This window comes from Ostrinia furnacalis, unplaced genomic scaffold (genome assembly GCF_004193835.3).
Source record: "Ostrinia furnacalis isolate ACB-3 unplaced genomic scaffold, ASM419383v2 OfSCF2415, whole genome shotgun sequence".
Classification (NCBI taxonomy): Eukaryota; Metazoa; Arthropoda; class Insecta; order Lepidoptera; family Crambidae; genus Ostrinia; species Ostrinia furnacalis.
The window spans coordinates 24,556-47,013 of NW_021132654.1; the positions used below are offsets into that span (position 1 = coordinate 24,556).

The following is a 22,458-nucleotide window of genomic DNA, read 5'->3' on the forward strand; positions in this document are numbered from 1 at the left end:
AGTGACTTACAGCACGTACAATAACAGTCTTTCCAGGGCTGCGCGAGGACGACGCGCGCGGCTCGCCCGAGCCTCCGCTGCTGCTAGGGCCTGCGAACCACAAAACTGAACAATAAATACATACAAAACAATATTAAGGGTAACTGATATGAATGTTCCCTCTTATAGTAAGAATTTTAGCTAACACAACTTGTAACTTTCATTTGATAAAAAACAAATGACGTTCATGCAAAACGCCATGATAAGAAACAATGCCGTTGAAATGTTGACGAAACAAATGACAATCGTTTCACCTGTGACTGCAGTAAGATAAACTTACCTTTATTACCTACTACATAATGTTTAATGAAATGTGGTTCGTTTTATTTACCCGGTGATGGTGAAGCAGCTATGGCTTGCTCGTGTGGCGCCTCTATGATCGAGCAGGCAGTATTGACCAATGTGTGGAACTCTGATGGTTGGGAACTTGTGTCTTGCATGGAACTACTGCCTGAAGACATTGCCATTGAATGTGGGTGCCTAGAAACAGTAAATAAGTTTACGACAAATTCAAGTATCCTGGTTAGGTTTTATTCCAAATAATTTTCACTTACCTATGATGCTTTTTCCTTGGAATCTGTCTGGCTTCATTTGAATCTGAATCTGACAAATATTCACCATCTGTGTCTATATCCATTTTAGTTGTTGTATCTTTAGCACAGGACAGGTCCTAAAATGAAATTGCGGTATTTTAGTATATCACAGTTATAACAAACATACAGCCAAGTCATAACAATGGGTGCGTTTGGCGGAAAAAGCGCTTGTAAGCAAAATGGCAATCGCAAAGCGGTAAGCGCTGTCACTGCTAAAAAATTAATGAAACACGTCACTATTGAAGCGATTGAAGTTAGCAAACGTGTCCTCGCCGACAACTGTAGTCGCTTCCAAACACTTTTCCGCCAAACGCACCCAAGTTCCTTTTCTTATGTTTACCTGTGGTTCGTCTCTGGTCAAAGTGTGTGAATGGGTCGGTGGGGCTGAAGCGGGTCGCGCCGGTGGAGACCAGCCACGGTCGGTTCCTCGCGTCGATAGGCCCAGACGCCTTGGGACCACTGTAAACAAAAGCTCATTGTAATAAATGCAATCTAAAGTCTAATGCTTTATGTCACCAAATCATGGAGATACCTGGGCATATAAGGCCTAAACAAAGTTTCCTTTTAAATTTTTCACATAATATTTCAATTTAACATTTTGACAGATAGATGGACAAGCCAAGTCGCGATTTAGCTATGAATGAGTGGAACGGATAGATTAAAAACTTATGAATTTTTAGTATGAAATTTTCGGCAGCGCGTCTGTCGCGCTGCTTAATCGCCCAAATGTGACGGCGCTCTAAGTTATCTGGCGTGAGTTATGATAAAAGTTAGTTACCTTCAAGTGGATTGTTGACCCCGGGCGGCGCGTCGCCACTAGCCGGCACGGTAACAGGCTGGCGCGGCATTCCAAACAACTCCTCGCGCCGCGCGTTCGGTTGGAGTAGCTGCGGCTGATCCGCCAGCGGTAGAGCGTCTTGCATCGTCACTAAAAGAAAACGTGTTACATTTGAATCGCTTCGCAATAGTCGACAAATGCAAAAGGGTAGTCGTTTGTTACTCTCCTTTTTGGGCCTTTTTTTTTTGCAGGCAGATCACAAATGAAGATTTAGATTTAGAGAATTGTATATAGCTAATAAGCATTCATTGTGTAAACTGTTTGTTGACCCCAATAAATGAAAAAAAAAAAAAAAAAATTTTTAAACTACCGTTGACCATTCAAAGCAATTTTCTTATTAATAGCAACACACTTAAAAATTTACTGTCAACTTTTCTTATACAACACATCTGCCATAACCACAAAAATAGTGTCCATATTGAAAAAGCTTTTATTTATAATGTAACTTACTATTGAATGGGTCCGGCGGCGGGCATCCCAGGCAGAGCGTGGAATCAGACCTCTGGAAGAAGGCGTGGCCACGGCCGCGGGCCCCGTCGCCCTCGCTGTCTGATTCTGCGGCGGCCCCACCGCCGACTACCATCTCCTCGTCACCCTCTTCGTTCTCATTTTCATCCTAGTAAGATAAAGAGGCATTTAATATGTGGTATTTATTGTGTAATGCATTTACATTAACATTTTATTTAAAACCTTTTTTGGTCCTTCGAGCCGGATATCACACCGAGAACCCGAGTCTTCTGCCTGCGGTGTCATTCATACAAATGTCCAGGTAGCAATGTGAACAATGACCGGCGTTCACAAGTGCTGGTGGCGGCGTATCACGGCGATGATGTAGTACAAAAACCGATTCTATTTTGTGCACATTAAGGTTCGGCAACTGCTCGGCGTGCTCCGAGCTATGCGCGTGTAGGAGCGAAAGGCAGTGGACTCTATGTCGTAGGTGTTAAGGTTGAATACTGACCGGCGTCCACAGATGCTGATGGTGGTGCGGCTGGGGCTGCGCGGCGCGCATGTATAGCCTGGTCCGTGAGCACGTAGAATCCCGTCCAATGACCCCAAGCTACCCATCCTTATCGCTCGCGCGTAATTATATTGCTGTCGCGACTGTGCGACGCGCGCCCGCAGTGAGTGTGCGAGCGCGACAGGAACATAATTATTCTACGTGCTCACGGACCAGGCTTTAGTACACGAGCGCGTCCAGCACGTAGGCCACGTGCTTGAGCGCGGCCACGTCCAGTACCGGCAACTGCTCGGCGTGCTCCGAGCTGTGAGCGCGGAACACGACAGGCAGTGGACTCTATGTCGTAGGTGTTAAGGTTGAATACTGACCGGCGTCCACAGATGCTGGTGGTGGTGCGGCTGGGGCTGCGCGGCGCGCATGTAAAGCCTGGTCCGTGAGCACGTAGAATCCCGTCCAATGACCCCAAGCTACCCATCCTTATCGCTCGCGCGTAATTATATTGCTGTCGCGACTGTGCGACGCGCGCCCGCAGTGAGTGTGCGAGCGCGACAGCAACATAATTATTCTACGTGCTCACGGACCAGGCTTTAGTACACGAGCGCGTCCAGCACGTAGGCCACGTGCTTGAGCGCGGCCACGTCCAGTACCGGCAACTGCTCGGCGTGCTCGGAGCTGTGAGCGCGAAGCAGCGACAGGCAGTGGACTCTATGTCGTAGGTGTTAAGGTTGAATACTGACCGGCGTCCACAGATGCTGGTGGTGGTGCGGCTGGGGCTGCGCGACGCGCATGTAGTACACGAGCGCGTCCAGCACGTAGGCCACGTGCTTGAGCGCGGCCACGTCCAGTACCGGCAACTGCTCGGCGTGCTCCGAGCTGTGAGCACGCAGTAGCGACAGGCAGTCGACTCTATGTCGTAGGTGTTAAGGTTGAATACTGACCGGCGTCCACAGATGCTGGTGGTGGTGCGGCTGGGGCTGCGCGGCGCGCATGTAGTACACGAGCGCGTCCAGCACGTAGGCCACGTGCTTGAGCGCGGCCACGTCCAGTACTGGCAACTGCTCGGCGTGCTCGGAGCTGTGAGCGCGAAGCAGCGACAGGCAGTAAGCCAGGAACTCGCGGCGGGCGCTGCCTGCTTCTACACCTAGATAAAGAAAAATTGATATTTGAAAAAAAAAAGGAATCTGTGGTCAGGCAGAAGGGAGAAACATTCCCATTTTCTACTCTACAGTGGTCCAGTTATTAGGGAGTTGCACTACTCTAATAAACTACGTTAGGTATTTGACAGCATCCAAAGCACAACATCTAAAAATCTTTTTCTTCTTCAAAGAATACATGATTCTGGTTAAACTAGGTTTCAAGTCAATCAACTAAGTTGGTAAAATAGTGACATATTCAAAATCCTAATGCTGTCGAATCGAATTAGATTATGTACTTGACAACAATAAATATGAGGCACTTACGAGTATGTTGAGTAAATACTGAAATAAAACTTACCTTGTTCGCGATCTCTTGCCCTAGGCCCTTCTGAGAACCCAATGATGCGGGTAGCGGGCGACGAGAACGACGTGACACGCCTAGCGGCGGGCGCGTTAGGCCTCCCGCTATCCGTGCTCGATGTGCTAGCGTTGTTGGTTGTCAGCGACGCGCCGAATCTAGACAAATTGTGACTGGTAAACATATTATTCTCTGACCCAGTTTAGTCTCTATAAAGTAAACAAAACAATGAAATTATATTTGTTTTTATAAAAGTTTATTAGTAATTTGTGTAATAACAAATTACTAATAAACTTTTCCCGTTAGCCCCTCGTACTAAGCTAAATATGCTTGTATCACGAGTGAGCTCGCCACAATAGTCGAACGGCGGCGGGGACCGAACCCGCGTTCGCCAGTCCGACCCCTTCACCATTCGGCTATCGTGGCTTCATTAGATCAGAAATATACGAATTTTAAAAATTCTCACCTTAGCTGAGCTTCAGTAGCGTCCATTACAGTGACTAGCCAGTCCCAGGTGTTCTTGAGTTGCCTTTCCAAATAGCACTGCAGGCGAAGAGCCTCGCGGTACGCCAGTGGCACCATGCGAGGCAGCGGGAGGGTCACGCGCTCATACTCCCAGAGTAGGTCGGCAATTTGACGGATGACAATACCTACAAAAGGGAACAAGTGTAAGTAACTATGCCTTTGGAAGACGGCAAAAGGGAAGTAATATGCTCTAATAAGCTGAAGAAAATCAAGTCTGTGTACTCTGTATGCTCAGTCACAAGTTTTGGTATAACACTGTGTTTAGGCAAATAAATGCTTGAACTTGAACAGAATCGCAGGCAAACTCTATCATGAGTACATGTTCGAAGAAATGAGATTTGTGTGACATTTTGGTGCAACATCAAGTATTTTTTATCCCTCTGACACCCGTATTCACAAATGATGCTTGCTCAAGTGAAGCAACAAATCGAACGCACAGCGTCGAATAGAGCTCTGTGATTGGTTCGTGTGTCACCCTGTGCGTCTACGAGCACTGTGAGACCTCATAGTAATGTTTGTGAATACGGGCGTGAGACACGTGCCGACTTATGTCAAGTAAACTTTGTGACGTCATCATACTAACCGAAGGCCCGCGCCAAACACGAAGCAGTGGTGGAGGTGGAATGAGGGTCGTGAGCGCCCGCGGCAGCCGCGGCGGTGGAGCGCCGCAACGAAGCCGGGTCGATGAACACCAGCGAGGAGCCTCCAGATAAGCGCACCCCTCCAGTAGTGCCACTAGTACCGCGGTTCGTCTCGCGGGACCTGGTAAATTGATAATCTTATGAGAACTCCACAAAAAGATAAGCTAGGTTATCGTGTTTATGCTGGTCGCATGATAGACAAGATTTAAAATGCATTCGCTAATAAAGCAAGTTTGCTATCGTTACACCGTAAGACCAAATGAAACAATAAATATTTCCATCATTTTTCATCACTTCAGCCACAGAGCGTCCACTGCTGAACATAGACCTCATCAAAGAGTTGCCAATACTCGCCACTCTTGCCAGGCGGGTTGGCAAGCGCAATTTTTTAGAAGGTTTCGCACGCAGACGCTGCTGCCCATCTCGTACTACAGGATTTAGTCGCATCTTACGACACGCCTCCTGTTGGCGGTGAGGAATGGTATTCTTTACGGCCATCCCCACGGCACAATATTTCCGATTAAGAAAAAACAAAAAATAAAAGTAAATTCGCAGTAATTTGAAAAATAATCAGAAAATGAAATCATGCAGAGGCAGATGAAGAAAAAAAGACTTCGCTCTGTGATTGTTTTTCTTGTTTTGGTTACATGCATTGAAAAATTACAATGTCAAAATCCGCTATGCAGATGACAATGATGCAATAACCCTTGCATTACACAAAATAACAATTCAATTTCGTTACGTAAAAATTATTTATGTACAACCAATTTATTTATGTACAGTCATTTACTATCGTTCTTTCTCCAGCCTTTCAAAATAGACTGCAATGTTTCAGCACTACTAGCATAAATAAATTAAAAAAATGTTTTTTAAACTCACCGAATAGCCCATTGCATCGAATGCGGAGCGAGGTTAGGGCGCGATGGCGGCGCGGTGCGGCGCTCCAGCGGCTCGCCGTCATGTAGAGGCGGCTCGGTCTCGCCGTCCTGCTCGTCGGTCTCTCCCGCCTCGGAGTCTTCGTCCTCGGGCTGCGTGGAGTCGCCGCTCTCTTCGTCCGGGTACAGCAGCAGCGAGGCTATGCCTGTCGCGGTGCACGGGATAATTGCGACAATAAAGCCACTGGCCCACGGCCTCTCATTAGCCTACTTCAGTGAACTACTACACTGAACAGCGCTAACTACACGTTTATCAAGACCACAGTAGATTCGGATAAGCAATACGTTACAAACTTAAGCTGCAAAACTATATTAAATTTTGTATTGCACAAATTACTAGTACCATTAGCCCCTCGTACTAACTAAGATAAATATGCTTGTGTTACGCGTGGGCTCACCACAATAGTCAGGCGGCGGGGTTCGAACCCCCGTTCCTCAAGTGTCAAGACGGTCAGTCCGACCACTTTACCGTTTGACTATCATGGCTTTTAAGTAGTTGCATGATTTAATAACTTTGGTACAAAGAACATTGATATCGATATTAATTGAAATACTAGTTTTAAAATAACAACAGTGATAAATTCAATAAATGAATAGAACATACCAGCGTCAGATCCTTGCGTAGCGCCAGTCTGCACGCTTCGCTGGGCAGACTCGGCGTTGTCTTGATCATCGGAGTCGGATTCAGTCTCCACTTCAGCCAGCAAGTCCAACTCACTCTCGCTCTCACCACCTTCGGCGCGCTCAGTGCCGTTCTCAACCACTACGTGTTGTTCTTGCCCTCTATAGAAAATTAAATAATAAGTAAGAAGAAGCTGATGTTGCTAGATATTCGTGATTTCGGAAAAGAAAAGTAAAAAAAGTCAATGAACATGTGAAAGCTCTCTTCAGTTACCAAGTATCGTCATACCATCAATTTTGCTATAGCACACATAATGAGGGTTTTCGCGAATGAAAGATCCGCTAGATGGCGGGACGTGGATGTGGGGTCTAACTGCTGCGTGATTGGTGGATTTTGACATATCTGTCAATGTCATGTCAAAAATAACTAATCATGCAGCATTTGGACCTCGCATCTACGTATTGCCATCTGGCGGATTTTTCATTCGCGAAAACCCTCATTAGCAAGACCTCTCCATTATTTTAGTGGGTTTGATATTTTTTGAATCATTTCCTACCTGTCACCCATTGGGTCATCATGATGTTGAGCATCAGCCGCGGGCACGGGAGCAGGCGCATTCGGCTCGTCAGTCTCGGACGCGTCATCATCGCCGCCCAAAGCTTCACCCGCTACGTCATCAGCGTACTCCGTCGCTACGGGCGTGGACGAGCGGTCCGGGACCAGTGTGGAGCTGCCCATTGAAGTGCCGCCAGCGGCTGCACCTCGACCACCAGCTGCGCTTGATTCCCTATTATAAAAGGAATTTTCAATACTTCGTGCATTCGTGTTCAAGTTTCTAACACTCGCAGGGAATGGTCCGCGCTGAGACTGTTTGTTTTAGTTTTTTAAGACTACCGACTTTCATGAAATATTAGTTTAGTGATATTATTTCTTTGTTTTTAGCGAAGCTCGTGTTTGTGTATTAAAATGTTAGTTTCTCAGTAAGTGAATCAAATTTGTATTCTTATGAGAAATAAAGTGTCTTTAACTATAATAAGTATCATTTTAGATTGACTCTCAATAATACTTGTCCAATTCACGCGAATATTTTCGATATTAACTTACCTGCGAGTGTGACTGTGCCGGGAATGCCCCGTAGACAACGGCTCAACGCCAAATAGATCCTCACTGCCATTCACTAGTTCCACGTAAGTGTTAGCGAGTGGGAAAGGCGCCGTCGGACGCACAACTCCCAAACGCACGGGAGCTAGGAGCGAGTCTGCAGCTTCAACTAACTCTTCAACTGCTAACGCTACTAGAGCAGCGAATACGCGGCGGCAACGGACTAGGGACGATGTGATGGAGAGAGGTCTGTAAGAAATGCCAAATATTAACAAAAAGGCCAACCAAAAGCCTATCAAATTAAATCAAATATTTATTTATCTAATAAAAGGATGGTGCAGTAAGAACTTACCCCTTCTTCTTTGCGGCACCTGGCGCCATTTCAACGCTGAATATGACGAATATACGCGCGACTGAACGCACGAATCGACGCGCTACTTCGCGAGCGCGTTCGGCACGACCGGGTATGGTCTCGTTTTGTTGCTCACGAATCAGTGTATGCAGCAGAGTATCTAACATCTAAAACAAGACAATTACGATTTTTAAATTAAACATATTCCAATAAAAGTTATAGTATTTACAAAGGCTACAAAATAGGTATAAAACCTGTGTCATTAAAATAAATAAATGATTGAAAACAAACCTCGTTAGTGCACTTCACGATGAGCGCGTGGGTGAACTTGTCAAGTAGAGTGGTTCCAGATTGGTTGGGGACAGGGCTAGCGGGCCGACTGTCAGTTTCGCCGCTAACGGCTGCGCCACACATCACTGCGGCTTCTACTGCTGGCCAGTCACCTATGAAAACAATAACTTGTCGTTAACACAGTATAAGATTTTAAGTCTGTCGCCATAACAACAATATTAACAGCATTGTTTCATTGTTGTGTTCCGGCAGTTAGAGGTAAGATAGCCAGTTCCTCTGTGGGTGAGGATTCTGGGTGAAGCTCGCTTCCACCTTCACTTACCATCAGGTGAGATACAGGCCAAGAGCTTCCCCGTTGGAGATTTTAAAAAATTGCTAGTTTATTTAATTTGCTATTAAATTAGATTGTTACTAGCTTTGAAATCAACAAATGAGTAGTCATTTGACTTCTAGAACGAATGAGTTTACGCATGTTTTTTACATACGCACTTTAGTATTACAGAAATCAATCATGCACAACGTCGCTACAAAGATAACCCTAATATCCAAGGTTCACAACAACAACTAATAAACAAAGTGGATAGTTTCCCAAATGCTTACCGCAAGTATTAAAATAACACAAACTTACCGAGTAAATGCAAGAGGGCTCTGCGAGCGAATCTAGGCGGTTCCAGGTCGTGGTCGGGGGCATCGACCTCTGCGTCGGAGCCGGGCTGCTTGCGAGGGCCGCGGCCGCGCCCGCCGCCTGCGCGGAATTGGCGCTGTTCTACAGCTTGACGGCCGACGGTTTGCACGAGGAATAGAAGGATCGATTCTCCCCTGGAAGAAAAAAAACAATAAATTAACGTATATATTCACGTGTACATATTTTGGTTTTTGATCAAAATATATAGCCCTCACGTAAACGAGCGGATTCACACTGCATCTTATGAAAATACGTATCTAAAGTCCGGTCGCCAAGCGAGTAGAATTTCGTCCAATTACCCCAAGCTACCCATCCTTATCGCTCGCGCGTAACCGGGCTTTAGAAAACTATTACAGAAATCGGATACTAGATCCGATCTGTACCATACAACAAATGGTTACTACTCCGGACCGTATTGTCAAGGATTCGGATCAGACGCGAAACCGCTCTTATGGTCATATTTGATGCGAACTTGGACAGGTTTTATTTTTAGGAGAGTCATAATCATAAGACGGTTGAATTGGAACCGATTGATCAATGTTACACAAGTAATCTTAATGCCACACAGGCGGATTACGGTCTCCATTACATAGTTCTAAAATAAGTTATTTTTTATACACTAACCTAGAGTTGAAGTGTGTAGCGAGCTGTGTGTCTCTAGCCAGTCGGGCCAGCAAGTCGCAGCGAGCTGCCCAGTTGCCGCCGACGAGTGCTTTGCAGCGGCATTTCTCCCAGCAGTCGCAGTAAGCGGTGGGCGACGTCTGCTTTTGTTTGCAGTCATGTCCTTTGTGGCACACCTAGAGGACAAAATGAACGTAATATTAACAAGTTAATCTACAAGACGTATCAATAGAATGTTTTTTAAATGATTAAACATACCTTGGCACATTCAGTGCAGCAGCACAAAGATCCAGTGAGTCCACATGTCTTGCATTCGAAAATGTCCTGTAGAAAAAGATTTTAAATTATTACACAAACCAAATTAGAAAGACCTCAATAAAATAAATGTGAACTTTTCATGAAAGAAATTGCTTTTAGCAGTTCCTACTCACTTGGTTGATATGCTCCTGTCCAGTCCAGGTGAAGCTGCAGGTATCATTGCAGCACAGCACGAGCAGCGGCGAATGATCGGGGTGAGCATTCGGTGGGAATATGGCCGCCGAGCGCTGCGTCTCGTCAGCATCGGTGCATGCGCGAATCGCGTCAAGCAAAACTAGGGCAGCACGGTATGCACGCTCGGCTACGGCCGCCATTAGGGGCGTTTGACCCATTCCATCCCTGTAAAAACAACAGAATAAGAATTTATTTGCTTTTTAAATAGTGTGCAGCAGAAGATTGACAATAATCAGATACACCAGTCAGATCTTTTATCCGAGTTAAACTAGTAAAGCCTCTAAAACTGTGAACACTTACTTGGCAGTAAGCAGCTGCATCAGATGCGGCTGCAGCGCAGCGCTTTCGCACAGCGCACGCAGAGCTGTAAGCGCGTTGCCGCGTCGCTCGGCCGGGTCCGCGCTCACGGGGCCTCCACCTGAGTTGCCCCCGCTAGACATTTTCCTGCAAACGTATCATCTATTCAATTTCCAACGTAAACGTTACATTGTTATAAAGGAAAAAAATCTGCTATCAAGAAAACATTATAAACGATAAGTTTTTTTTATTTTTTATTTAAATATTTCATCAACAACAACATTACGCCAATAACGGAAATATTTGGCGAAGTTTTTAATCACATTTGCCGTCATTACCTGTAAGTTTTGAATGAAAAGTATACTTACCAAAGCAAAACAGTTCAGATTTAGTACACATCACTAGCACATTTAGTACGTCATAAATTAGGAATACACACTTTTCTATGCTTACTCACCCATTGTTAGTGAGTCCCATCAGGCTGTCTTCATCGCCAGAGGTTTCGAAAGTCTCCGGCGGCCATGACAGAGCAGGCACAGCTTCTTCGGCGTTGGCGCTACCACCCGTGCTTCCAGCCAAATTGGGCATAGAAGGATTTTCTGCTGAGAATAATTAGAAATAAATAATAAGAATAAATAATGGCACACTATTTACTATGTATATGCATAATAATAATTTATGAAACAAACCTATATCGGGCTCCTTGTTGGACGTTGGGGCGCACATGTGAACGCACGCATGCAAGATGTTTCTATTGCCGTCGCAACGCTCTTGCAGTATCGAAAGGATTTGTTGCTCTAAAACAAATAAAAAAGTTATAGAGAACTGCATATTTACAGAAATACAAGTTCAAAGTCATGCAAGCAAGACGCAAGTATTCAAACTCACTGTTTGCATCCGTTTCCAACTGGTGTAATAGTTGACGGACACCGTCAAGATCGCAACGAAGTACTCGTGGCATCATCAGCTGCGGTTCCGGCACGATGATTATAAGGGCCACCTGCGAATTAAAATGGAGAAATTACAGTCTAGAAATCTCAGAGATTGTTTAAGTTCTTGTGATTATTTCTTGGAGGGACAAGGATTCAAGCTACGAAATGTCATGGCCGAAGTATTTGCATAGATGCATTATCTACAAAATGGATAGGGGCGATTGGCCACTATTTCTACCCGCTGCCACTCCATGTTCTACAGCTTAACCGACAATAAAATCCAAATAGTGAAGGTCGTCTATTCTACTGATGCAAGATGCTGTCTCTATAACCGCCAGAGCTTGCTATTTACCTGAGACTTGAGCGCAGCGTGGTGTGCATGGGCAGCCGAATGTGGATGCAGCGGCAACGCGTGCGCGGTGAGAGCGCGCGCTGGTGGTAGATTCAATGGCGGCGGCTCTCGGACCATGCCCACGCAGTCGCGCGCCACTGGGTATAGGGCGCTGTTGCCGTCCAGGATGATAATGACTATCCTATTTACAGCTATAGTCTGGTCCGCGAGCACGTAGAATTTTGTCCAATGACCCCAAGCTACCCATCCTTTTCGCTTGCGCGTAAATATGTTCCTATCGCGCTCGCACACTCACTGCGGGTGCCAGTCGCACAGTCGCGACAGCAATATAATTACGCGCGAGCGATAAGGATGGGTAGCTTGGGGTCATTGGACAAAATTCTACGTGCTCACGGACCAGGCTTTAGCTATTTACCTGTGACTTAATGGCGCCGTGATGCGCGTGCGCAGAAGGTTCACATTGAGTCTCGTATCACGCCCAAAGTAATATGCTACTAATACAAGGTGCCGTCTCTATAACCGTCAGAGCTAGCTATTTACCTGTGACTTGAGCGCAGCGTGATGCGCGTGGGCAGCCGAGTGTGGATGCAGCGGCAACGCGTGCGCGGTGAGAGCCCGCGCAGGTGGTAGATTCAATGGCGGCGGCTCGCGGACCATGCCCACGCAGTCGCGCGCCACTGGGTATAGGGCGCTGTTGCCGTCCAGGATGATAATGACTATCCTATTTACAGCTATAGTCTGGTCCGCGAGCATGTAGAATTTTGTCCAATGATCCCAAGCTACCCATCCTTATCGCTCGCGCGTATTTATGTTGCTGTCGCGCTCGCACCCTCACTGCGGGTGCCAGTCGCACAGTCGCGACAGCAATATAATTACGCGCGAGCGATAAGGATGGGTAGCTTGGGGTCATTGGACAAAATTCTACGTGCTCACAGACCAGGCTTTAGCTATTTACCTGTGACTTATTGGCGCCGTGATGCGCGTCCGCAGGTTAACTTTGAGGGTCTCGTATCACGCCCACAGTCATATGTTACTGATACAAGGTGCTGTCTCTATTACTGTCACAGCTTGCTATTTACCTGAGACTTGAGCGCAGCGTGGTGCGCGTGGGCAGCTGAATGTGGATGCAGCGGCAACGCGTGCGCGGTGAGAGCGCGCGCAGGTGGTAGATTCAATGGCGGCGGCTCGCGGACCATGCCCACGCAGTCGCGCGCCACTGGGTATAGGGCGCTGTTGCCATCCAACATGATGACTACTGGCTCGCTACCCTGTAGGCAAAAAAAAGTGTTTCAGCCAGCTCTGGGAATAGGTCGTAATGTAGTCTTTTATCACGTTTAGAAATAGCGTTGCTTGATTGAATGGTCATTGCGGCACGGACCAGTGCATACAAATGTCGCACACACAAAGTAGATAGTCTACACTTTTTTTTTACTCAGCTATATCTTTCTGTGTAATGAGCATCAATCTGTTGTTGTTTTCCATCAATGATTCGATAACACAAATCCGTTAGTTCGATACATGTATTTTTTCTAAACGATGCACTTTAAAAGTATTTAGCCTTACCTCAGCAGCAGTCGCCAGTTGTATCGCTTGCCCATTAGAGTACCCCAGCAGAGCATTGTGATCGGTGGGGAATGTGCTATCAGTTAGAGCGCGGGTGGTTCCAACCGCATATACGGCGTAAGCTAGCGCGCCTCCTGGGCGACGCACTACGGCGTGAACACCGCGACTGTCAACCTAGGGATAAAAAACATTCATTATAATTAGTATCAAAAAATCTATTGGACATCCGGCTCGAAGGACCAAATTTTTTTTTGTGCAGAAAATGTGTCTCAATCTACTAGCGCCGGAAATTAGTCAAGAACAGATAAAACTTGATTGTTTTTTGTTTCTATCTAAAACCCTACCCACCCAAAAGACACAACGATCACACTCCTGTTATTGTGCGAATTTTCGTCTAGCTATTGATTCTTACTTAGGTATTTTAGTAAGATTAAAACAGTGTAAAGACGAAGCAAGATATACTCACAGCAATAGTGATGACTTGCACTTCAGGCGGCAACGCGATTTTTCTAGGCGAGCGCTGAAGGCAATCTGGGCCTCTCGGGCCGGCCGCGCCGCCTGCGCCCCATTTCACCGCCACCAAGTCGTCTTTGCGCACAAGCCTGCAGTCTTGCAACAATGCAGTCCAGTCATCAGGAGTCGACGGCACGACCTCCTTGCCGTCTTTGCCCACTGTTGGGAAGCGAACAGCAGCGTACGCTCCGTCAACTTTCAACACACGTCCGAGGGGCACGCTCTTGACGTCCTCAAGGAACACGACCTCTTTGAGAGGCCATTCCTCTTCGTCGCGCTTCGATCCGTCGTTAGATGAGCCCTCTTCGCCGCGAACGGTTACACGCTTGGCACGTTCTATGAAAAAGAAAGAAATGAGTAAGTGAAGATTGTATGTAGCCTTAGAGCGCTTTCGCATTTAGGCAACTTTAGAAGCGCTCTTTAGTCGCACGACTCTTAATTTCATACTATATGACAGCGCGGCAGCGGCGTTTTTACAATGTGAAGGCAGGCATTCCTTCCTTGATAAATGGGCTATCCAAAACAAAACTATTTTTTCAAATCTAGTTAATAGGTCCCGAGATTAGCGCGTTCAACAAAATAAACTCTTCAGCCGGACTAAGACGCACCGTGATAAAATTTTATCGATGATTTTAGACGACCAATGTATGAGCTTATCGCATAAATGGCGCGATAAAATTTATCGCGGCGCGCATCCTATGCCTAGAGCTACATGATATTGGTATAGATACTGACTGTGCGAGGTGCTAGTATCGCTGCAGGTGGATGAAGCAGGGCTGGGCGGCGGCGGCATGTCGAGGCGATCGGCCATGTCCTTGTTGCTGTCCTTGCCTGCGTCCTTACTGCTTCCCGACGAGGATGCCTTCACTGACGAGACGGTCAGCGGCGACTGATTCTGGAGGTGATATAAAGGTTTTACTCGAGTCTAGGCATAAGGACAAGACGCTCATTCAAGCTGACGATATAAAGCCAAGCTGTAGTTCCTGGCTATACCAGTAGGGTTTAGTCATTAATTATAATAAGATTTTTTTTCATTTATAGATACTTCCCGTGTTTATAGGCGTCCTCAACACAATTTACTTGTTGTAAGGTACATTATTATGTAAACAAAGAATGATAAAGTTAAAAAAATTAAAAATTTATATTACCTGGAGATCTCTCTTGTCCTTTTCAGAGACGGAACGCTCCGGCTGCGGCGGAGGCAGCAGCTTGAAGCGGCACATGTCAGATAGGTTCCATGCAGCGTTCTGCAGGACGCCCACTTTCGGCACTCCGGTGGACATGTTGAAACCTAAAAACATATTTTATCATGAAATACAAATTAAAGTTTTCATAACTTCAATGAGATCAAGACAATGAGATCGATAAAGTTACTAACAAATCATAATTTAGAGCCTTAACTGACACCCATGCAGACCCATGACTCCGCGAAAACATTGACATCTATCATGTTGGGTGAAAGAACAAGTCACCACACAACTCATGTTCATCTGCGAGTATTTAGTAAAAGACGGGATGTAATAAATATGTAATTCAGTTGGCTGATACATTGACTCTGTCTGGGACCGTAACTTAGTGACTGACTAATCAATGTATTTTATGGTGACTCATAAAACGTAAGTGTACATTCGTCCGCTCAGCTGACGTACGCGACCGATGTCATTGATTGATTGACTGACTCACTCACTCATCACGAAATCTCAGTAACTACAAGTGCTAGGAGTCTAAAATTTTGAATGGACCCTTCCTTTTAGAACGTAGGTGCTCACTAAGACGGGATTTTGCAAAATTCAATCCCTAAGAGGGTAAAACGGTATCCACGCGAACGAACGCCGCTAGTTTAGTATAAGACGGGATGTAAATAAATCAGTTGGGTGATACCTCGACTCTGTCTGGGACCGTAACTTAGTGACTAATCAATGTATTTTATGGTGAGTCATAAAACGTTTGGTACATTCGTCCGCTCAGCTGACGTACGCGGCCGATGTCATTGACTGACTAACCGACTGACTCACTCATCATGAAATCTCAGAAACTATAAGTGCTAGGAGTCTGAAATTTTGCATGGGGGTTCCTTTTAGAACGTAGGTGCCCACTAAGACGGGATTTTGCAAAATCAATCCATTTAGTGTCACGCGGACCGTCCGGTGCGGACCCGCTCCGCACGGCCAATCTGTATGAACTTCTAGGGAGCTTTTTAGAGTAATGCGGTTCGGAGGAAACGCTCCGCTCCCTAGCAGTTCATACAGATTGGCTGTGCGGAGCGATCCGCACTGACAGTCCGCGTGACACTAAAACCAGCCTAAGGAGGTAAAACGGTATCCACGCGTACGAATCGTAGTCTGTATAATAAAAGGTGACTCATAAAACGTTGTACGAGGGCGGCACTGAAAATTTCGGGAATCAAGGAAGTGAAACAACATTACTATTTAAAAATGTATTTATTGCTTTTTAAAGTATTCTCCGCGAAATTTGACACATTTTTCCATACACGAAACCAATCATTGAAGCAACCATTGCATTCGGAAGTTTGGGTCTCCAAAATGGCCGTTTTGTAGGCTTCCACAGCTTCTTCAGGTGATGAAAATCTCTGACCACGCAATTTATTCTTTATTTTAGGGAAAGTATAGAAATCATTAGGGCTTAGGTCAGGGCTGTACGGCGGATGGACTAATAATTCTATGTTTTCTTGCTCTAAAAACTCTTTTGTTCAGTGCGCGGTGTGAGAACTCGCATTGTCGTGATGGAGGATGATGCGGCGGTTGCAGTTCTCTTTACGGAGTTCAGAAACGACCTGTGGCAAACAAATGCTAGCATACTAATCTGCATTAACCGTTCTTTGTCCCCCAAGAGGAATAGTCGCAACATGGCCGGTTTTGGAGACAAACGTGGCCACCATTTTTTTTGCAACACTCCGTGAACGAACAATTTTTGTTGGCTTTAATTCATTTTCGAACACCCAAACTCGTGACTGGTTTTTTGTTTCGGGTTCGTACGCGTATATCCATGATTCGTCACCTGATACGATGTTGTATACAGCATTTGAGGATCCTGCATGTAATCTCCCGAGAGTTCTGACGCACCAAGTAACGCGAGCCGCTTTTTGCTCTTCACAGAGCGAATGCGGTATCCATCGGGAAAACAACTTTTTTACACCTAATTGTTCATGCAAGATTATTTGTATTTGACTCATGCCAATGTCTAAAGTTGCCTGAATTTCGCGGTATATCACATGTCGATCTTCTTCAATCAGCTTACGCACAGCATCAACGTTTTCTTAGGTGACTGCAGTTTTTGGACGACCTTGACGGGGATCATCACTGAGCTTGACACGTCCACGTTGAAATTCAGGAAACCAGCGATAAATTGTGGTTTTGGATGGGGCTTCATTACCAAATGCAGAAATCATCCGGTCAACACATGTTAAACCACTCCGAAAGTCATAATAAATCATCGCTCTTGAATTTTCTCGAGTCAATTCCGTTTTCTCAACGACTAAACAAGTTTGACTAGACCTTGTGATACGACCGAGAATCTTTTTTTAAATAAATAAATGGTATACGATTTTTAAAACCCTGGAGTTTGCAATTAAATAGATTTTAATATGACTGGAACAGTGGAAATATTCCATTCCCGATACTTTTAGTGCAGCCCTCGTATACTTACGTTTTATGAGTCACCTTTTACTTCGTCCGCTCAGCTGACGTACGCGACCGGTATCAGGCTAGAAGGACATCAAGCCTTCAGCATAGGATATTCGCCTTAGTTGGCTAGGTATACTGACCGACGGCGCCGGGCTGGTACATGGGCGCGTTCTTCATGGTGACGCTCTGGCCGGCCTGCAGGTCCTGCGGCGCGGCCGACGAGTGCCCGCGCTGCTGCTTGCGGGAGCGCGCGCGGTGCTTCTCCCACAGCCGAGCCCGCTGCCCGAGCGGCAGTACACCCCTGCAAATATCGCTCATGTAGACATCTATCGCAAATTTAGTTTGAGAAGCGACTCTATTCGCTATTTTAATAACGATTTATCGCAAAATTGGCAAAGGTAGTTCGCCCCTGCAAACATTGCTCATGTAGACATCTAACGCAATTGGCAAAGGCAGTTCACCCCTGGAAATATTTTTGAGGAGACATCTCTCGCAAAATGTCAGAGGCAGTAAACCCCTGAGAGCATAGTTTATGTAAACATCACTCGGAAAATCGTCAAGAGGAACGTCACCCCTGAAAAGAGTTTTTGTGTAGAAATCCCTCACAAAATTGTCAGAAGCAGTACAATCCTGCACATATTGTTTATGAGACATCCCTAGGAAAATCATCAGAGAAAGTACACCCCTGGAAACATAGTTTATGTAGAGATCTATCACAAAATTGTCAGAGGTAACATTGTTCGTGTAGACATCTCGTAAAATTAGTCAGAGATAGTACACCCGATGTTACATTTTTAAATGTAAAAGCCACTCACAAAATCAACCCAAAGAAAAGGCTAGTTTTTTAATAAAGTGCTACCGTTTTACGCTGATTTTCAGAGCTAATGGATTACTCCGAAAACAAGACAAGTGTTCAGAGTTCATTTACTTATTGAATAGACTTGTTGATACTACCAATCAATTTATGTAGTTTTTACGAGCTCTAAATGAATTTGTATGGCAAAGATAAGCTATGACATCACATTTTATTGCTGTCAAAGCTACAGAAATTTTTATTTTAGTATTAAGAATAATCTATAATCTTTATTGTGAATTATAACCACTTGTAGTCCCACTATTCACAATTTATTTAAAACTGAAAACATAGTTGTGAAAAAATCAAGTAAAAAAGTACACAACACTCACCACCAAAACAGTGCACCAGAATCCAATCTTGCGACAGTATACAGTGAGCAAACATGCAGAGATATGGGTTTGTCTGATCCAAACTCAGAGAATATCTGAAGTGGGTGCTCTAAGCGCGAGGCACCTGGGGCATGTGCTGCAAGTGAAAGGATTTATTAATATTTATAATTAATATAATGAAGACGTTGTCATGTTTTGTTATAAAAGATTTGTTTACTTACCAATAGATTCGTCAAGATAAGTGGCAACCCTGCCAGCGTCAGTGAGTACCGAAACGCGTATTCCGGCAGCGCTGATGTTTATAATGCGCTCGCCGGCAGCCAAGCCCAGCCAGTTAGCGCGAGGATGGTATGTCGGGTTTGACCCAGACGCCTGTAAACGAAAATTATATTGATATCCCAAACGTGCAAAGAGGCATAATATCGTAACAGAAAAAAAAACATAAAACACATTATGCATAGAGACAACAGCAGATCAGACTATACATTTTTACTATGACTAAATAGTCAGTGTTTATAGCTCTAGCGCTTAACTGGGCGGCACGAGAGGGTATTTCTTGTGACGTCAAATGTCAGCAAGACTTCAGATTTGTATGCTCTGTCACGTCATAATGTCAAAAATTACCACTCCCGTAACGTGCCGCTCCCATAGCTCAGGCACTGTCTCAGTTTAGTGATCTATAGTTAGACATACTGTTGTCTGTACCATAGCAAATGACTTACATCGTTACGTTGGTACGGGTGGGCGTCAGCCCAACGCCACTGATGCAACTGTCCCTGAGTGGACACGGCTACCAGCTCGCTGTACGTAGCCGCTATGTGAGTGAAGCGAATGTTGCTATCCCAGTACTCCAGCTCTTCAGACACCCACAACGGCGAAGCTGCCATGGCAGAGTCCTTCTTTTTGCTTTCACCTAAGGAAATTAAGTTGTTGAGGAAATTATACAATGTTTGATGATGTGTAATTTCTCAATATACTAAGGACTCCATGGTTTCTCATGGTTCTTGTACTTTCTAATTCTTTACATATCTGTCCCTCCTCCCCAATAGAGTGGTAAATTATTCTTTTGGTTCTGGTAACTAAGAGAGGATCCTGCAGTAGAGACATAGACTAAATAAATTATCTGCCGGGGTAGGATGCGGGCCGTGATCAGCGTTGCCAGACGTCCCGATTTTTAAATAAAATTTAAATGTCCCGCGCGGGACAGGCTCGGTCCCGCTTTTCGGAAAGAGACACTCACTTCACCAGACTATTGTTTGAAACGCCATATTATTCTAAATAATATTTTTTTTTATTTAGATTTTTGTTTTGTTTTTCTATTTTTATTCTAAAGACGAATTTAAATCTGATTTAAAATATTATTTTTTTGTTAAAATACATTTTCTATGGCTACTTTTGCTATCTATTGTCACGTAAACGTAATTTTAAGTCAAATAAACAGATAAATATTTGAAAACCTTTGATTTATACGTTTTTTTACTATGTCCCTCTTTTGAAGGAAGAATCCCGCTATTTTCACTCAAAAAGTACCAAAGTCCCGACTTGGCGAAAAAAAAACTGGCAACGCTGGCCGTGATATACTTTATCGACGTCAAAATGTATGTGAAAAGTCGATATAATGGCGTGATAACAGTTTATCGCGGCGCGCATCCTAGCGGTGATGAGATATGATTATAATAAAACAAAAATAATTACCGCCGTCTTTATCCCAAGAGGTGTCACGGAGAGCGGACTCCAGCCACCGGCGAGGGCCGAAGTATTGCCTCTCGCGCCAGCGACTGAACTCCGAAGGCCGCTCCTGAGCCGAGCTGCTGCTCTCGCGACTCGCGGCCCCGCGTCCGCTGCTGCCGCCGCCGCCGCCCCCGCTACGGCTATATCACAAAATGACAGTCAGTCCCCCGCCGTATCGGGTGTAAAAAGACCATCGAGCTCCTCGCTTCCATTAGACAAAGCAACTAGAACACGTAACTACACCGCAGCGGCTGCGCAATAGACGTGTTGACACCACAAATCTAGTGACGTACATCTTAAAACTGTCAAAACGAGACTGTCCCGATTTTGCAATACAAGCAAGTGACGTCACTATTTTATCCACTCAAACTACTTTTTTCAATCACAATGCAACCAAAAATCTTAATTTACATTTACAAGTTTTTAAAACCAGAATGAAGTCTTTTATTAAAAAAGTTGTAATTTGAATTATTGGGGAATGGTGTCAATATTCTATTGGATTGTTTTATCCACAGGAAATGCGCAACCGCAATCTAATTGAGGCACTGGAGCTCATCAACATTTTTAATTTGGATTTGGACTTCTTTATCAACTGGCCTAATTCAGTATTGATACGGTCTTTTTACATCCCGACGATGAACATCTATTACGACTACGAACTGAAAACACCCAATCACAGAACAAAAAAGGAACAGCGTAAGCTCGTCAGCGTGCGAGAGATTGGGTTTGCTTCGTCTACGGGTAGGAGTGTGGCGGAGGAGCGCAGCTTGACAGGTATACCTTCTGATGGCGGCGTACCCGAAGATGTCGTCGGAGAACATGGCGTCCGCATCGATGATGACGGAGTGGTCCTGCTGCGCCGCGTGGAAGCCGCCGTCGAGCAGCGAGATGAGGTCCTCGGGCACGTAGCCGTCGCCGCCCTCGCCGCCTTCCGGCTCCTCGCCTTCCTCGTCGTCGCGCGACAGCAGATTGTTGACCGCCAAGTTCACGTCCAAATTCGTACGCTAATCATTCGGGTGATAGATTATTACATGTGTAGTTAAAAGTTAAACCCTGACAGCAATTAGCAACATTGAAATTGGTAACTACATAGGAATAATAAGAAAGATTTACGACTACCATTTTATGTTTTGTTTCAAGGCCATGATGTGCTAGATCTATAATTTGAATTCATTTACAAATTCATGAATTTCGGTTTAAAATTCATCAAAACTCGCCTGGAGACACGGGAATGTTTCATTTTATAGAAGACTGCCTATGTATCATATAAGATACGAAAAAAATGCTTGTGTTGAAAAGGTACAAAAAATTCCAATCAAGTTATTGTCAAAACTATCATAGCTCTGAAACATTAATTAAAATTTTAAATGGTGGGATGCAATAAATAAAATCCACTCGCTCGATTGTTACCTGTAATTCCCTGATAATAAGGCTTCTACTTTTGCCTTGTAGCACAACCTGTGCTTGTGTAACTAGATCTTCGGGAACAAACGGAGCTGGCACCGATACCACTCGTCCTGATCCTGATGCCCCAATTATGACACCCGCCGCCCGGCTGGTTGAGCCTATACGAGAAATATAACACAAATGTGAAAAATACGTTTACATGACAAATTATAGGTTTAAGGCAAAACTCAGTCAGCGCCTGAGCTATAGGAGCGGCACGGGGGGCGTTTTGTTGATGTCAAACGTCAGCAAGGCTTCAGAGTTGTATGCCCTGTCACATCATAATAATATCAATGCCAACCACACAACGCCACTCTTGTAGCGGAGTTTTGGGCTGACACTGTGTAGGTTTGTTATCGACACGATAAGAACAATGCCAGCCCTCACGTGCCGCCCCCATACCTCAGGCACACCTATAATACAGGGTGTTTGGCGCATCGTGTGCCAAAATGATTTGGCGGATAGAATGGGTCATTACCTATATTTTCAGCCCCCATAACACGTTCCATGCCAGGCGGCTACTTTTAAATTATTATTTTTAGTAATTTCACCAAAATACCCAAATCGCATCATTTAATGTCGATTTAAAAAAAAAACTACTAGGC

At 45.0% G+C, this 22,458-nt stretch overlaps 1 protein-coding gene across 12 annotated transcripts in view; it reads right to left on the bottom strand.

Moving 5' to 3' along the window:
• hyd (E3 ubiquitin-protein ligase hyd) overlaps nucleotides 1-22,458 on the bottom strand; it is a 46,597-nt gene that overhangs the window by 13,372 nt on the left and 10,767 nt on the right. For 3 of the 12 annotated variants that reach the window (XM_028308384.1, XM_028308393.1, XM_028308392.1), the window contains exons 3-38: nucleotides 21,818-21,972; nucleotides 21,188-21,411; nucleotides 20,372-20,547; nucleotides 19,399-19,589; nucleotides 18,898-19,048; nucleotides 18,677-18,812; nucleotides 17,632-17,792; nucleotides 14,996-15,138; nucleotides 14,583-14,742; nucleotides 13,801-14,183; nucleotides 13,335-13,508; nucleotides 12,851-13,039; nucleotides 11,376-11,487; nucleotides 11,177-11,284; nucleotides 10,945-11,086; nucleotides 10,491-10,634; nucleotides 10,130-10,355; nucleotides 9,957-10,022; nucleotides 9,702-9,874; nucleotides 9,021-9,211; nucleotides 8,393-8,544; nucleotides 8,102-8,268; nucleotides 7,753-7,998; nucleotides 7,205-7,435; nucleotides 6,631-6,809; nucleotides 5,971-6,172; nucleotides 5,034-5,212; nucleotides 4,392-4,575; nucleotides 3,926-4,083; nucleotides 3,370-3,572; nucleotides 1,921-2,086; nucleotides 1,411-1,560; nucleotides 973-1,091; nucleotides 594-709; nucleotides 371-519; nucleotides 11-90 (exon numbers count right to left, since the gene is read on the bottom strand). In XM_028308384.1, coding sequence (XP_028164185.1) covers nucleotides 11-90; nucleotides 371-519; nucleotides 594-709; nucleotides 973-1,091; nucleotides 1,411-1,560; nucleotides 1,921-2,086; nucleotides 3,370-3,572; nucleotides 3,926-4,083; nucleotides 4,392-4,575; nucleotides 5,034-5,212; nucleotides 5,971-6,172; nucleotides 6,631-6,809; nucleotides 7,205-7,435; nucleotides 7,753-7,998; nucleotides 8,102-8,268; nucleotides 8,393-8,544; nucleotides 9,021-9,211; nucleotides 9,702-9,874; nucleotides 9,957-10,022; nucleotides 10,130-10,355; nucleotides 10,491-10,634; nucleotides 10,945-11,086; nucleotides 11,177-11,284; nucleotides 11,376-11,487; nucleotides 12,851-13,039; nucleotides 13,335-13,508; nucleotides 13,801-14,183; nucleotides 14,583-14,742; nucleotides 14,996-15,138; nucleotides 17,632-17,792; nucleotides 18,677-18,812; nucleotides 18,898-19,048; nucleotides 19,399-19,589; nucleotides 20,372-20,547; nucleotides 21,188-21,411; nucleotides 21,818-21,972 — 6,086 coding nt within the window. Of the gene's footprint in view, nucleotides 1-10; nucleotides 91-370; nucleotides 520-593; nucleotides 710-972; nucleotides 1,092-1,410; nucleotides 1,561-1,920; nucleotides 2,087-3,369; nucleotides 3,573-3,925; nucleotides 4,084-4,391; nucleotides 4,576-5,033; nucleotides 5,213-5,970; nucleotides 6,173-6,630; nucleotides 6,810-7,204; nucleotides 7,436-7,752; nucleotides 7,999-8,101; nucleotides 8,269-8,392; nucleotides 8,545-9,020; nucleotides 9,212-9,701; nucleotides 9,875-9,956; nucleotides 10,023-10,129; nucleotides 10,356-10,490; nucleotides 10,635-10,944; nucleotides 11,090-11,176; nucleotides 11,285-11,375; nucleotides 11,488-12,311; nucleotides 12,426-12,850; nucleotides 13,040-13,334; nucleotides 13,509-13,800; nucleotides 14,184-14,582; nucleotides 14,743-14,995; nucleotides 15,139-17,631; nucleotides 17,793-18,676; nucleotides 18,813-18,897; nucleotides 19,049-19,398; nucleotides 19,590-20,371; nucleotides 20,548-21,187; nucleotides 21,412-21,817; nucleotides 21,973-22,458 lie in introns of all 12 variants that reach the window. The other 9 variants (XM_028308391.1, XM_028308381.1, XM_028308383.1 and 6 more) reach the window with 7 other exon arrangements.